Below are 16,257 nucleotides of genomic sequence, written 5' to 3' on the forward strand. Positions count from 1 at the left end.
CACACGTCAGCTTTTCCTCAGTCAATTTATGCAAGGTGGAAAGCATTATTATTTGGAACTTCTTCCAGGAAATATCTCTGTGCTTTCCACATCGATACACCACTATTAAGTTACCTTGATTTTTAAACTCCACTGTGGTTTGAATTAGTAAACACTGTACAATATCTGATCGTGCACAGTAACTGTTTCTGAAAGGAAATTTCACTGTATGTCCTGAGCTGCCCATTTCCATGACAGACTGTGAGGGTTCTGGAGGAGCTGCCAGAGTCCAGGGGGAAACAGCGTGCTCTGAAAGTGACAGCAACATTTGTCTGATAAACTGAAACCACTGCACCACCACATGAATAAGCATAGAACACTTTTCAAAGCAAACATTCTCACAACACGTGCCATCAGTCTGAAGCCATAAATACTATGTGCACATTAAGATCACACATTTGCTGTATACCTGCTGTGCTGGGAATAAAACCAAGAACTCCAGAATGAAATATAAGCCATTACTTGTTAAAGGAGCACTTGCTAAAGACTCAGTTGGGTCAGTTCATCACATTTGAGGACTGGCAGAGAACTGCAATACCACATGAGACTCCTCCTTCATGACAAATGTCTTCTACAACTGCTGACTATCAAGCATACGCCTGCATTGCCTTTTGTAAAAAGCACCAAGTAGTGCAAAGCCTGATTTAAATTAAAACTTCATCTTTCGCAGCAGCAAAACTCATCACCAGGCATTTTCACCTAGTCATCAGGTTGCAAATATCTGATGTGAATAGGTAATGCCTCAAGATTAACATACGTTCCTTTTTCAAACATCTGCATGATCACCAGAGTTAGCTGTGATTCCCACCCTCCTCGCTCTGGAGAGGGATCACATATACCACACACTTGTTCGTTGGGAAAGTACCTGATGAAGACCTGCAGGAGTGACTACCATTGGCAAGTATATCTTGTTTACAAACAACCCAAACAAGTAACTTGCACCTTTCCCCAGAGCTCACTTTCCATTATTCTGGTTCTAGTTCTTCTCAGAATCATAAAATAAACAAAGACCTTATTAACCTTATTTGAAGCTACAAATCTATTCAGTTGAGTATTCTGATCATAAATACATTTGGCTCTACTCTCACACATCCAATCACCTCAGTGCTTGCAAAATGAAAAGTTACAAACTACTCTGGCAATGTTACAGCATTATCAATAACTCCATGGCTACCAAAAGCTTAATCTGAACTTTAGGGGTATTTGGACACAGCAGATCAAATTCAGTAAGTATTGCATGAAGACACTTTACCTAAAGCTGAGATAAGCAGAGACATGCCCTTACTTAACCAGGTACCATTGCCATGCACAAATGTACCTAATCAGGTTTATTTACTTTCACTTCCAGTGCATAGATAACCTGTCACTACAGCAAGCTTAACTACACAGACTGATTTTACAAAGCAGATTAAACAGAAATCCACATGATGAAATGTTCTATCCCTTTATTCTTTCTAGAGAAATTCACAAAGTCAGAGATCATATATACCATACAGGCTGTATGATACAACTTCATCTAGCTCTTTGTACCTCTGATTCTTCATACTGGGGAAGTGCAAGTGAATTACTGACACATCACAAAAAACAACACAAAGTTATCATCAAAATAACCTATAATCTGTGAGCTTCAAACCGAAGCTGTTTGCAATCTAAAGGCTTGGTGGTGGTTGATCCTACAGGTGTGTGTTGAGAAGCGCATACTTACACTCTGCAATGGTGAGAGGTGGGTAGGTTAGATAGAAACCCACCAGCTCTGCTGACAGTTGATTAAGAAGATTGCTGGAAATAGTGCCATTTAAAGTTGTGCTTTGGTTGTTGACTACATAAAACAGAGTGACAGCTTGAGAGACTTTGGAGGTATTCAGAATCTGAAAAAGAAGTAAAGAAATAACGTGTGGTCTCATTTCAGCTCAGTAAGAAATAATAACAAAAAAATAAAGCACGTACAGAATTACAGGAGAAGGCAGAAAAGGTGCCTGAATATTCAGTAGAAATATAAAGCTGGAAGAATACCTTACACTTCATCTCCATTTGAATTTCAAAACAGTAGTTTTTCTATAAGTCTTGTATTTATAAGTTTACCTCCAATAAACAAAACTATTTCAGAGGAAAGCATAAACTTACTGCCATATTGGCTGCCAAAAGCATTTAGTTGAAATATATTATATGGAAATACAAGTATACACATAACAAATGATAACCCAGAAACTTTAGCAACAAGCACTGGCAAAGCAGGCAGTGCAGTACCTGCACTGTTAGATTGTTGCTGGTGTTCCAGACCTTTCTTTCGGCATCTTGAAAAGCTCTCTGTAACCTTTGCTCCATCGTCTGAACAAACTTGCATGACTGTATATTATCTGTTTGACTCACAAACTGCAGCTCTGGAAAAGGAACAGTGCATTTGTGTGAAGACAAAACATACCTAGTAATGTAACCTTTGTGATGCCCAACTGCAGGCAAAAACAGTGCCATGTAAGATGATTTTATGCCTTTTAAGCATTGTACTGATGCATAAAATGGTTAGACCAGGGCACTGCATGCACGTTTACTCAAAACTGGGTGGTGAGGTTCACACTGAAACAGAAGTTACTCTCTAAAATCTTGCAAGCAATCAGCTTTTAGAAGGTACAATAAATTCTAATATTGATTCTCATTCTGCTTGTGCTGGGAATATATATTTCATGCACTCATACATAAATACATAAGAACATTTAAGGAGCCTCTTTACAATTGAAACTGTTGTTTTACAGAGCTGAGGCAGTGATTCAGGAAGGCAGCATTCTTCCCAAACTACCAGCAGTCCTGCTGACACTGAAGGCACTGTCACAATGCAGATGAAATCAAAGCACAGGCGGTCTTGCTGTTTCTTGTTGTGGTGCTGCACTGGAGACCAGGAAGGAAGCAAGAAAGCAGAGGGAAGGACGAGCATCACCCCTCTGCGCAGGACCTCTAACAAAACACACAACTGTCAGCCTATGCAGGCCATCACTCACCTGTCTTCAGCTGGAGGTGGTATGCAGGAAGAGGCTTCCATGGCATTGCCAGGGCCACGATGGATTGAAGACTTAGTATGTGTTGCTTTAAGTCTGCTGTGGCATTGCTAATCCCATAGGCAATTAGTCTTTCAATTACAGCAGCTGGAATAAAAACCAGTCTCCCTCGTGTAACATAGTAACCAACTGTGATGTTACTTGACTGCTCCAAGATTTCCACCTAAAGAACACAGGGAAACCTTTAACATTTTGGTTGCAAATGAAACCCCTATTTGATGAGACATCTCATTCTGAATATGGCTCACTTGCAGGGCTCCCATCTATACAAGACTAGCACCACACCTGACATGGGAATCACAGAACTGCTTGGGGACCTTTAGTTCCAGCCCATGCAACACATTATATCCTTTGAAGGAGTATTGCATTGCCATGACAACTCACATATCTCCAATATAGGTCGAGGCTTCATTCACATATAGGTAAAAGGATACGCTCTCTATTTTGAGCAGAATTACTTCTTTCACCTTCCTTGATGAGCATACCCCATTTAACAGCATCAGGCTCAACACTAAGTGCCATACAGGAGTAGAAACGTGTGTTCTATAGAACAGTACCCCAGCAACCTCTAACACTCAGCTGCAGAATTTCATGCAGGTTAGCTAGAAGGTGATGAGCATGGCTCCCCCACTTATTCCCAGCAAAACATGCTCTCTCCCTGCTCAGGATTTTCATCCCTGTGGAACTGAACTTGTCAGACACTCAGTTTTCAATGGGAATGGACTGACAGCAATGACATCTCATTTACTAGCTCTGCTTTTGCAATTGATCAAGGCTAAGAACAGCAGCACTGCCGTAAAGGAAGAAACTTCTGTTGCAGTTTTTCAGAATATACCTAAAAGAAAGTTGTATTTCTCTTCAATTTTTCCAAATAAAATGACAAAGATTTTTGAATGGTCCTCGTGTTTTCAGAGCCCAGAGCAGGTGTCAGTATCTGACAATAGCAGGACACAGGGAAATGGTTTTAAGTTAAAAGAGAGAAGATTTAGGTTGGATGTTAGGGGGAAGTTCTTTATTAGGAGAGTGGTTAGGCCCTGGAACAGGCTGCCCAGGGAGGTTGTGGATGCCCCGTCCTTGGAGGTGTTCAAGGCCAGGTTGGACGGAGCCATGGGCAACCTGATCTAGTAAATGTGTATGTTTGGTGACCCTGCCAGGCAGGGAGGTTGGAACTACATGATCCTTGAGGTCCCTTCCAACCCGGGTCATTCTGTGATTCTGTGTCATCTATGTCTGCTTTCCATAAGAAAGGCTCGGTGCTCCTCTTTAAGAGGCATTCTGCATTCAGAGCCACTACTTCAACATAAAGCTGCAGCCAGGCAGAACTTTTAATCAGTCTGATTTGAATTTGCATCAAAAAAGACAATACCAGAGTTAAGAAATCATCTCGCTCCAAGACCCAAAACCAAGTATACATAACTGCCCACGTGTCAGAACTAATCTGGAGACACTGATGTTTTAGGTATGGGTGAGGAAGCAACCAGGAGGGGTGAACAGAGTCCCATCAACCAACACTGAATACCTGTCACTACCTGGCCCAACTTCCTCTTACTACCTACCCCTCCACAAAGATATCTGCTACTTATCTTCAACACAGCCAAGTCACACAGATGCGTAAAGCCAACAGGCAACACAAACCTGTGAATTTGTTTGCAATCACATACTGGAAAAGAGATGGAATAAGATATAAGTGCTGATAGGATAAACAATATCACCAGGTGCTCCTTGGTAATAAGAAGCATCTAAATGGGAATAAATATGCCCAAGCCTGCAGCTTATAGTAACACTGCAGCCACTAACACAAGAGCCACTTAGTTACAAATGTTTATTATTTCTCTTCACACAGACAATTCAGGAGTGCTTACCTGAGTGCTGACATTTTGATTGAAAGCTTGTCTCAGTGCCTGGTTAAGTCCTTTTGTCACACTCTCCTTGAAGGCTTTGCTGATCATCATCCTCCTTGTGTTCAGAAACAGAACTGCAATGTGGCAAAAGCTACATGTTAGTTAGGCATTAACATTCTGTTGCTTCTATTTTCAGTTCTTTTGTGTTGGGATAGGCTGGTGGAGATTGCAGAAGCCATCTACAACTTGCAGCAGCTCCAATGGGACTAAGAACTGCTGGGGCTCAGCAGTGTCCCCACGGTCACCACTCTTCTGGTGACAATAACCCACTACTCCAAGGCACAGTCGAACCCTTGTGATTTCTTTAGCAACAACACTTTGCAATGCTGCCTTTCTGAAAGAGGTACGATAATGTTTGGTCACCTGTGGATTGACTGCTGCAGCCGCCCCAGAGGACAGGGCTGCTGCTACACAAGAAGGCTCCCATAAAGGACAACCACATCATTCCTTCACAGCCAGAGCTAAACAAAGAAACGAGTTATTCCACTGCTAAAACTGCTTGCAATTTACCAACTATACACTTCGTTTACTAACATTTTCAGTAGATTTTTCTTTTTCTCTTATAATTTGCTGATTTCTATTGCTACATTGACACATTTTTAGTCATATTGCATACATGCTACTTCTATCTTCAGCAATAATCATTCTATTCATTATGCTAGTGTATAAATATTTAGCAGCTACAAAAACCAATTATTTCACTGTCCCTCAGTATCACCCAAGATTATATATGCTCATAAATCCTTTTTTGATTCTTCTTTCTGAATTCTTCCTGATATGCACATTTGCTGGTGCTGCCCTGTGCTATCATAAGGAGTTCATAGGAAGCCTGGGCAAGAGTTCTCTCCAGACCTATTTAATTTAGGGCTGTTAAAGTTATGGAACAGCAGTCTTCAAAAAAACACTCAGAGCTATAAGATGGTGTTCTGTTCATGCAGAGAGCTCAAAATTCTCTCATTTTGAGATGTGCAACTTTACACACTAGAAGTTATATTCAAGTGAATCTTTAATGATAGATTTAGGCATTCATATGAATACTTCATCCAGTTTTTATAGGTAAAGAGGGCAAAAGACTGAGGTTACTATACTATCTACTTCAGTAACACAGACCCCTTTGCCAAGGAGAAACCATGCCATCACGACAACGTGGCTGTGCCTCCACTTAGGTGGTTCTGCTAGATCCCTGCACTGACCAGATGAACTTCAGCACACCCAATCTTGTTCCATTTAAAACATTCTTTGTAAAATTTGAGTGACAAAAATAGTCAGTGCCATTCCTTCCTAACAACTGTACCTTTATGTACCCAGTACACTAATGCAGTAGCCTAGTCCCTTAACAAATCACCAGTCCCTGTTCTTTCACAGTTAAGTACATTTTGGATTCACCCCAGGTGCCCTCACCTTTCAGCAAATTCAATAGTTCCACATACCCGTTTTAACCATAAGGTTCCAGGAGAGCCGACAATCCAGAGGAGGAGCTGCAGTCATATTAGCAAAAGCTGCTGCTGTTGTTTCTGAAGGAGCAGAAGTGTTTTCCACTCGAGTAGGGGGAAGCCTAGTTGCTTTCGCTGATGCTGTAATAGATGTCAAAGCCGCTGTAATTGTCAGTGGATATGGGGTTGATGTTTTGGTGATTTCTGAGCTTGGGAATTTCTGGCTGTCTGTGACTGTTGTTTTTATCTGCCTTGGTACATGTGCTGTGGGTGCAAATGTGGAAGCCATGACAGTGCTACTTTTAGAAGTTATAAACATAGCTGTCACATCCACAGGTGACGCAGCCGTGTTTCTTGTTGCAAAAGGAAGATCTGTATGTGCACCTACTGAACTTAGAACTGAGGTCAATTTTGTGGCAGTGTTATTTTTTGTTAGAGTCAGTACCGGAGTGTTTAAAGCCATCACAGATGGCAAAGGTGTGTTTTCAGTGCCTAGCGACATGAAGGAAGAAGCTGGCACTGGTGAAGCTGGAGATGATTTTCTTGTTAGTGGTTTTGCTTCTGAAGTTCCTACCGTAGGTATTGCACCAGAAGACACTCCAGATAACACTGTAATGACAGAATGGGTAAAGTTGGTTGTTGAAAAAAAAGCAGAAGTTAGCTGTGTTGGTAATGGATGGATAGAAGTTATGATGACTGACTGCAGAGCACTGATGGAAGGGGTCTGCAAAGGCATGCCCTCAGTGGTTTTATTAGATATACTAGTGGGATCTAGACTCTGCCTTGTACCACTTGTGTCCCACTCCTCCACACTTAACGTAGCTGGATTTTTATCAGCCGTGACCAAATAACCAGAGGACTCTAATTGGCTATCAATAAACTCCAAATTTCCAGAACCAATATCTTCTTCTTTAACAGAACTATGTAAGAGAGCTGAGCTAAAAGGCTTAGTAATAGAAACAGAAGGCTTGCTTGGCAGTCCATTGTGTGCAGCACCAGTTTCATAGCTGGCTGAAAGAGACAAGTTGTCAGGGAGCTGAAAAGCAAACGTTGGTGTTGTGTTAAAGGTCTTTGCCAGTAAAGTCGTCTTTCCAACACCTGCATCATTAACATGAGGGACATGTAAATGGAGTGGTGCTTCACGCTGTGCACTGATATTAATGTTCCCAGTGGTGAAGAAATTAGTACCATTTTCAGCTGTGTTTCCATTCTTTTCCTGCAGGCTGGCAGGAACCACAGTAGCAAGGGACGGATACAGGACAGGAGATGTTTTCAATGCAAACCCATCTATAACAAATGCTGGAAAGCTGCCTAAATTCACTCCAGCGAAAGGTAAACGGGAAACATTTTGACTTGGTATTGCATGTGTGTACTCCACAGAAGGGGAAAAGAAAAGCGGCTGATCGTTTGTTCTCATTTTCTTTTGCAGATCTGAAACTACTGAATATATTGAATGATACTCAGTTGCTGATGTAGAAGTACTCAGAGGAACTTCTCTTACTGCTGTTTCTACAGAATTTTTAACCAGAGAAATGCTAGTGTCAGCTAAGGACAACGGCACTGCATTGGTCTGTGCAGAAGGTGGAACAGAGAGTTTGGGAGCGTTGATTGGAGCTAAATTGCTTTCAGAGGCTGCACTTGAAATCCCAGAGAAACCTGAGCCGTGGTTGTCTCTCACTGTTGTCATGGAAACAAAGGATGGCAGAGTAGTCCATGCTAGAGGCACAACAGAGACAAGCTGCTCTGTATCACCTGAATATGAAGTCTGACTAGAGGTAAAATGAGACTGAGTTAAGGTTCTTGGAGGTGAATGGTCTGCATGTGGGGTTACAACAGTGGGTTTATTACTTCTCTGTTCATCTGTAGTTCTTTCTGCATCAAAAGGTGGAAAACGTGCAGTCCCAGAGATACTAGTAGTAGCAAATGTATTTGTGACAGCAAGCTCAGGATCTGAAAGTCCTGTAAACACAGCAAGACCAGGAGCAGCCATTCCTGTTCCCAAAGCAGTTCCTGATAGCTTTAACTCTTTGAAGGGTTTACTGACATGGATATCTGGAGAAACTCTGGAAACCTGAGAGCCAAAAGGCAGAATAAAATTAGGATTAAAGTCTGTGGATATTTTTGCTGTCACCCATCTTGTCATCGCATCTTGAGTTGTTCTTGTCACAGGAGAGCCATCAGAATATGGGACAATATGTGCAGAAGCAGTAGGCAACAGCATGCCATTTGTTTCATGAGCTCCACTAGCAAGGTCTTCTGCCAAAGCCTGGTTCAGAAACACCATGGAGTGCTGTGAGAAAACAGTCAAAGGGATTTGCAAAATACCCTTGTTGCCTGTCACTGCGCTTGGACTGTTTGTGAGTGCTACCCTAGCAGAGGTCTCATTTGTCTCAGTTAGCAAAGGAGACATTGTGCTTGTTGAAGAGGAGCGTGTTGCATTTCTAAAGAGAAAATCTGTTTCCCTTCTAAATGCTGGTACTGGCAGCGCCGCATTGTGAGCGTGCTTTGCATCTGGAATAAATGATTTTGGCAACAAAAAGGAAGACATGCTCTCTGTTGAGCTGGAGACCTCAGCCAGGCTCTCAGAAGCTGATGACACAAAAGGTGCAGTGGTAGAGACTGTAGTGCAATTAGTAAGTGCCGTGGAAGACTGATGATGACTCATCTGAGGGATTTTATGTGGAGTACCCACAGGATGGAAGAATAATGCTGGAACCTCTGCTTTACTCTGAAAAACTGGTGATGACGGAGGAGTACCATCATTATTTCTGCCAATCAAGAGTGGCTTAAATGGCTGACTGTTGGGTTTCACTCCAGTAGAAGATACATTATGCATACCTTCATTCAGTAACCGTAACACGCTCCTGGAAGTTACAGGCATGGAAAACTGATGCAATATCTTTGGCACAGGAGTATAAGAGTATTCATATAAAAAGGAGGTCCTTCCTGAAGGAAACTCTTTTCCCACTCTATTTGTGAAATGCACTGTTGATCCAGAGAGATTGAAAGACATGGTGTCCATCAACAACTCAGGACCCTCTCTTTGATTCACCATACTGGAATTTATATCATTGACCACACTTAAGGGACTATTTCTGCTTTCACTAACCTGAGAGCTGGTCGAATCTGTGTTGAAGGAACTTTCAGGCTCTGCAGACAGAGGTACTTTGAAGGCCAGTACAGCTGATTTAGAAAAGTTAATGGTATGAGGTGATTGTATTGCCAATGAAGAAAATGATGGAGATGGAACAGCAGCAAGCATGTCAGGTCCTGATGTGCTTTCTTTTGAAATGGAAGGTGTTTCTAATGGTGTTAGCTGAAATGGCACAGCTGTACTCAAATGTGTCACTGATGGTATAGTGGGTAATGTGGCAAACATACCGAGTTGAGGCAAACCTGATTCCCCAGCTGTTTCATCTGCATCTTGAGATGACAACCTCAGGGGTGACTCAGCAGAAACTTCAGCAGGTTCTTGGGATGCACTATTTCCACTGCCTTGATAAAGGGTGGGAGACAGGTTTGTTTGATCCAAAGTTCTTGTACGTGTGCCAGTCAGTGTTGTTTTTATCATCTGAAGCAAGTTTGCATTCTCCAAAGTCTGTCCCATAGAAATATCAGCTACTGAGGAAGTCTTAGTTTCTGTGGAAGGCCGTGTTGGTGATAGGGTAGTTCTCCAGTTAGGAAAAGATTCTGTAGAAGGAGCAATGTTGAAGAGCTGTTGCCTGATACCTGAAAAATAATGAATAAAATGGATATGAAGTTCTGCAATAGGCAAAGTTGTTGTTATCTGGTTGCAAGAAAGTACAGCACAAAATGCATTATGCTTACTAGAAGTACTGATTTTTGCATTCAAGGAACAAATATCTGAAGAAAGTTAAAAAACAAAACAAAAAGAACAGTGGAAGGCTCAAGATGACAATTACAAACCCGTCAAGTTGTGTCATTTAACAGAAGAATAAGACTAGTTTTCCATAGTACTAGAACAGCACTATTACAAAATACTGCTTTTAACTAGGATGGTTCAAGGAGGTTTCTTTTAATGTGTTAAGTCTGGGTCAATTTTTGAGCTTATCATCAGCCACCCTGTGTCAAAACATGTGACAAGATGGGCTTAGAAGCACAGTAGAAAGGGAATGGATTTTGACAATCAAGCTTCACTGATTTAGCATGTCATCTAATGTGGGAATAGAGTCAGCATTGGCTGAATTCCTGTAGGATGCATCTGGAGGTGCTCATCTTGCCAATTCTAATAATGCATGTAATTATAGACACAAAAGGAAGAAAATAGAACATGGATGAACGTGAGGAAATGGGGGTAAGATCCAAAACAAAATTAGGAAATTAAGTTCCTTTTTTGATATGTGCAGATGTACAACACATCATTTAATAAAGCAGTTCGTTCTACATTCAACACCATGATGTTCCTAGTCTTTGTCTTCTCAAAATGATTATAGTTCTAAAATCATAGGTTGGGAAAATCTCACATTCTTACTAATTTAAAGATTAAGATTCAACCACGAGTAAAATTTCAGTTCTTCCCTTCTCCCCCAGCCAAGATAATTGATCAAAACCCAATGCTGGCACTTGGTCCTGCACCAAGCTATGTCCACTCACACCAGCTGAGCAGAGGCATGATACAAAGCCAGCTGTAGCACACAGATACAGGGTGCCAAGCTCCTCCATAACTATATGGATATCTCCAGCATAATGGCATGGAAGACCAAACAGAGACAAACCTTGAAATATGAGGTTATGAAACAGGCCTGACTTCATTTCCAGCCACCAAAGCCAACAGAATCAGAGGGGATAACCCTGTACAAAATGAAGCCAGCAGCAGAGAACTGTTCAGGTGGAAAATAGGTCACCATAATCTAGTTTAAGATGCTTTTCTTTCTTGTACTTCACCACCCATCATGTGTATAACAAGTGGATAAAACGGATTCATACAGACGTTTGATATTAAAAACTAAATTACATGCTTTTCAAAGATCAAGCTCTGTGCAAGATGCAGTTTGAATTTCTGTAGGTCACCTCAGCCAACAAAGTCGCCATTACCGGATCTGTTACAACCCAGATGGTCTTGTTTCACCTGCAAACTGAAAGGCTGCCCTGAAATCAAATGCAAAGCCTTCACAGAAGACTTATCTACCACTTCGCAAATGAGAGTCCTACAGGACAGTTAAATGAGTCAGTGTTTTTGTACTTTCTGAAACAGCAAAGTATGTCAGCATCAACCCCAACAGCATCCACATAATTCCTCATGTTTTACTTCTCACTTTTGTCTAATGAGAACGATGATGAGCAGAGAAACACTATAAACCTGAAAAAGTGCTAAGCTGATGTTACCATGTTTTGACAAGGAAGAAAGGAAAGCTTAAATAGCAAAGAGAATTAAGCACCAAATAAAGACGCCCTGTAACCACCATTTGATTCTAGTCCTTCTGCTCCTGTTTCTTCCAACCCCAAATCACCTGACAGTTTTCCTGTTTATGCCCAGATTTGAACTAAAGCTTTTGACTAACTGGACGTTTACAAAATATTTAACATTCTGCAATGAAATAAAATGCTGCCTTCCTCCTGCTACAAACTTCGTTTGACTCTATTTTATAGAAAGTTACAACAATAGAATTTTTACAACAATAGAATTTACCAAGATAAATTCAGAATCTTGGTCATGACTGACACAGCATTCAGAAGCCAAAATTATCTCCTCATTACACAGTTTAATCTGATGTAGACACTCTTCAGAATTGGAGGGTGATATCAACAAACTCTTATCAAACACTGCGAAAACCAAGACTGTATTATGGAAAAAAAGTGGGCAAGGGAGAGTATTGCACTTTCCTATCTACAAACAACTGAAAACACTTCCACGAGGGGAAAAAAATAACAAAACGTAAAGCTGCAATGGGAGCACTTCACGTGCTCTGTGCACTGAGCCACCACATACACAACTGCAGCAGCTGCTTCTCACATCTCAGGATTAGCTCTGTTTCTTTCACTTCAGGCTACTGACTAACCACCACCTCCAACAATCCTAAAGCCCATTTACAGTAACCTTATTACAGTTATCATTGGTTAGTGATAGTTCCGTTTACAAGAATGAGAAGCTCTTATAATGTGCCACAGCAGGAAGACAAAATACTGATTCAGCTTAGAGACCATCGCAGCAGTACAACTTCTAAACCCCTTGGAACATACCTGAAGGAGTAATAGAGAAACACAGAGAAGGAAAAGAGAATGATCATCATTCTCCCTTTATCCTCCTTTTGCTAAAATAACAAGAATAGCAGTAAAGAAAATCATTAATGTAGGGACCATGTACCTGTCCAAAACTGAAGACGACGCATGCATCAAACTTATTTGTGACAGTAAAAACAAATGACAAAGATGGAGTAAGAAGTCTCCATGATCATCCGAATTCTGCTCTTGAGACACCATCCTCTACAGTGTTCTCCATCCATATAGGGGAAAAAAAAAAAAACCAAAAAACCACAAATCAAAACAACCCAACACGTTAGACTTCACAATATACAAAAATAACATGTGGGCACAAACCATTCAGTCATTTCAGCAGTCTTTTACCCACAGACTGCTCTGAAAATGCACTTCTCCCGTCCTCCCTGCTTGCACAGCCCAAGCACAAGCTGCCCAGTGCTTGGGAGGGCAGAGCCCAGCCTGCAAGTACTTCACAGCTGTCACCATTTTTGCCTCAGGAGCTGACAGACGGACACAACTTGTACCAAGTGCCAGCCTTGCCAAGGGGCAAAAAGCATCTCTATTGTGACAGCCAGCTCTGCTGCCATCCTTCAGTCTTGTCCAGCAGCAGGGACAGGGTGGACAGTAGGATGAGACAATAAATGGTCTGTAGTTAAACTGCACCTTCCTGTAGGCAAGGAAACAATTCTGCCACTGGCCAGACTACTTACCTATTTATTCATAAATACACATTTATACAACCTGCTGGAAAGAATATGCATTTATTCGGGGAAGTTGAAGAGACACCATTAGCATCAGCATAATAAATGATTTCATGAGCAAGGCAGCAAATCTGATCTGCTCCAACCCTGCGGAAGCAAGGCAGCCGAGTGCAGGAAAAGCAGACTGTATTTCACCAGTAGCTACAAGTCACAGTGGCATTGTAAGCAGTAAAGAGGTATTTTCTTATGCAAGTATGCCCTTCACAAAGCTTGGGAAGTTTTACCCTGCCTCAGAAATCAAATACAAAACAAGCATACAAAGAACCCCTGCTAAAAGCCCTCTACTTCAATCTTTTAACAAAGCAAAATGAAAAATCATCTCCAGAACTTTTTCAAAGAACAACAGTGCTTTCAAAAGGTTGAACTGTACACCAAATTACATAATACGATATACTTTGACAGGCTGGTTGGGTAATTGTGAATGCTCCCTTGAGCCAAAAACCTTCCCGCTCACCAAACCAGACACACCTCCAAGGGAATCTTCCTTCGCACATCACAAGCGAAGCTGTAACCCGTGCTCAGAGCAGAGCAATGTGCAACCCAAATGTGTGATGCCAGGTCCTCAAGACACAAAAACAGCTCAACTTCAACTGATTTCATCCATTTCAGGACTCAGAAGTTGCAGTAACTTCATAGTTCAGAGTAGTTAAACCTCTCTAAGGAAAGAGCCTTGAAAATGCCACAAATATAGGATCAATACAAGCAAAGCGGGGGCCACAATGCCTTTTGTTACTCTCAAGCTGCTCCCACTGCCCGCGGCCCCAGACAGTAACCAAGGATGAGAAGGTGCAAGGAAGAAAATAAATGGCTCTACTGCCATTATAGTGACCTTTGGATTAAGTAACATTTCCATTCACTCTCAGCAAAGTGTAAATATTATCCAGCTCTTGAAGGAGTGTAAATAACACCTTTTGTCTTACCAAAAAATGCAGCAGAATAAACAATTAAGCTGTCAAGCTTCTGATTCTACTCTCTGTTCAAAATTTATACTAAATTACCAGTGTTCATCTATACTGCTATCCAGCACAATTTCTGAACCCAAGAAAGCAAAAATCAATTACCTGCCCCCAGAAGACACAAAGGTTAAATCAGTAAATGCCTAAGAACCACTACCACAAATGAGCTAATAGACAAATACTGAGCTAAGCTGTGACACATGCTTCTTTGGAGGAAAATCCTCTTTACGTGAATGAATGAGGCTACAAATACAAGCTCTTGAGAAGAAATAGCCCACGTAAGCTGTACATCTTTTTCTCAGATTAGAAAAAAAAAAATCTTTTTCTGAGCTGGCTTGAAAGCACTGAAAGCAAGGAACAGTTCAGAGGCTTTGGATTTCCCAGCCTTCCTCACCTTCTCCCCTTCAAGGACACACAACCCTATATATATGAATATATAGCCTTTCCATCTGTTCCTCTTCCACAGACTTCTCAGAAATAATCAAGTTATACACAATCCTTTACAATAAAAAGTCATCTTCAATTTCGATTCAATATTGCCTTTCAATTCCTATCCTGTTCCACATGCAGCAAAGGCTCCTCTTCTTCAGAGGAGGCAAATTCTTTCTGCAAAGGAAACTTCCAGATCCCAGGAAGCCACCAGAAAGCTTCCCAGGGTTACAATGGGGCAGACCCTGAGCTGTTCTGACCAACACATCAATCAACTGCTTTGCTATGACCCGCAGCACCTGCTCAACACAAAACACAGTACACGTTACCATTAAAAATTATATCCTAATGAACTCTGCATATCAATTAGGTTATTAATTTTTAAGCCTTATGCTTGCCTTATAGAAAAAGAGGACTTGACTAGCACTGGAAAGTACCATGCACATATCTAAGATTATTTCCATTTTTTATGACGATCACTGCGCTTTGCACAGCTCATTTGCCTTTATTTTCAGGGGCTGCTTCTTTTTGCTGCAAGGAAGTGCCAATAGCTCAAGTTTATAGCAATATGTCGGCTCCTCCACATTCTCATCCCTCGGAAATCACTGCAAACACTACCTGGCATGACACCATTACTGTCAGTAATAAAAATCAGCCATCCCTGCAAACAGACTAAATGAGATAAAAACATAAAGGGGGAATCCAGTCACTGGTGGTAAGAAGGTTAAATAACTTTCAAGCCCAGGGTAACTTTGCAGAGCACAAATTCAAACATAGAAGAAAAGTTTCATGAATGCAGATACATTAGATTTGCTTTTACATCTGAAAAATGAATGGCACGACATTGATAGGCTGTAGGGAACTTGAGAATGCTGGATAAACCCCTCAGATCACAGCCCAGCTCCAGGCTTCAGCAACACACATTCATTCAAATGAACACTCCTGCTCCCTGAACAACATTTACATTGCAAAAGCAATAGCAAGCTGAAGAGCAACGATGGAAAAGCAATGTAACTAGACCTAAATAAACCAGCCCTAAGCACGGGGATAGAACCTGCACTCACAAGCTGTAGCTCTGCTTTTGACCACCGGCTTGCACCAACTGCCTAAATGCAAAAGATGTTGGTTTTAATCAGCGATGCGGTATTAGAAAGTTGATTCTTCTCCCTCAGATGAAAGCATTGGCATTTTTTGTTACTAACTAAGCAACAGCAGCTTTGCTGTGAAATGAGCATACTGGCAGCAACCCCAAAAATCATACAAAAAAAAGCAGCATCACTGCTACAGTCATGATGGGTTTTGAGCAATAGCTGAAGTCACTTCTAATTGTAAGATCAGCCAATAGTTAACTGCTCCAAAAACGAGCAGCTGGTTTCTTCAAAAATAAGATGCAATGCCTGGAACAAAGAGCATTATTAGAAAGAGCAGATGCTGCTGCTTCTATGTGGTGTTTCAACAGCGCTGCCCAA

The 16,257-nt window shown here is 41.4% G+C and overlaps 1 protein-coding gene across 12 annotated transcripts in view; it reads right to left on the reverse strand.

Moving 5' to 3' along the window:
- Window positions 1–16,257, reverse strand: part of KIAA1549L (KIAA1549 like) — a 99,835-nt gene that overhangs the window by 55,892 nt on the left and 27,686 nt on the right. For 8 of the 12 annotated variants that reach the window (XR_001555377.2, XR_004307315.1, XR_004307314.1 and 5 more), the window contains exons 2-6: window positions 6,421–10,152; window positions 4,952–5,064; window positions 3,033–3,252; window positions 2,287–2,420; window positions 1,745–1,907 (exon numbers count right to left, since the gene is read on the reverse strand). Coding sequence is in view for 8 of the 12 variants with exons in the window: in XM_015863511.2 (XP_015718997.1) it covers window positions 1,745–1,907; window positions 2,287–2,420; window positions 3,033–3,252; window positions 4,952–5,064; window positions 6,421–10,152 (4,362 nt within the window). In the remaining 4 variants the exon portion in view is untranslated. The remainder of the gene's footprint in view (window positions 1–1,744; window positions 1,908–2,286; window positions 2,421–3,032; window positions 3,253–4,951; window positions 5,065–6,420; window positions 10,153–16,257) is intronic. The other 4 variants (XM_015863514.2, XM_015863513.2, XM_032444757.1 and 1 more) reach the window with 4 other exon arrangements.

Source organism: Coturnix japonica, chromosome 5 (assembly GCF_001577835.2).
Source record: "Coturnix japonica isolate 7356 chromosome 5, Coturnix japonica 2.1, whole genome shotgun sequence".
In the NCBI taxonomy this organism is placed as follows: domain Eukaryota; kingdom Metazoa; phylum Chordata; class Aves; order Galliformes; family Phasianidae; genus Coturnix; species Coturnix japonica.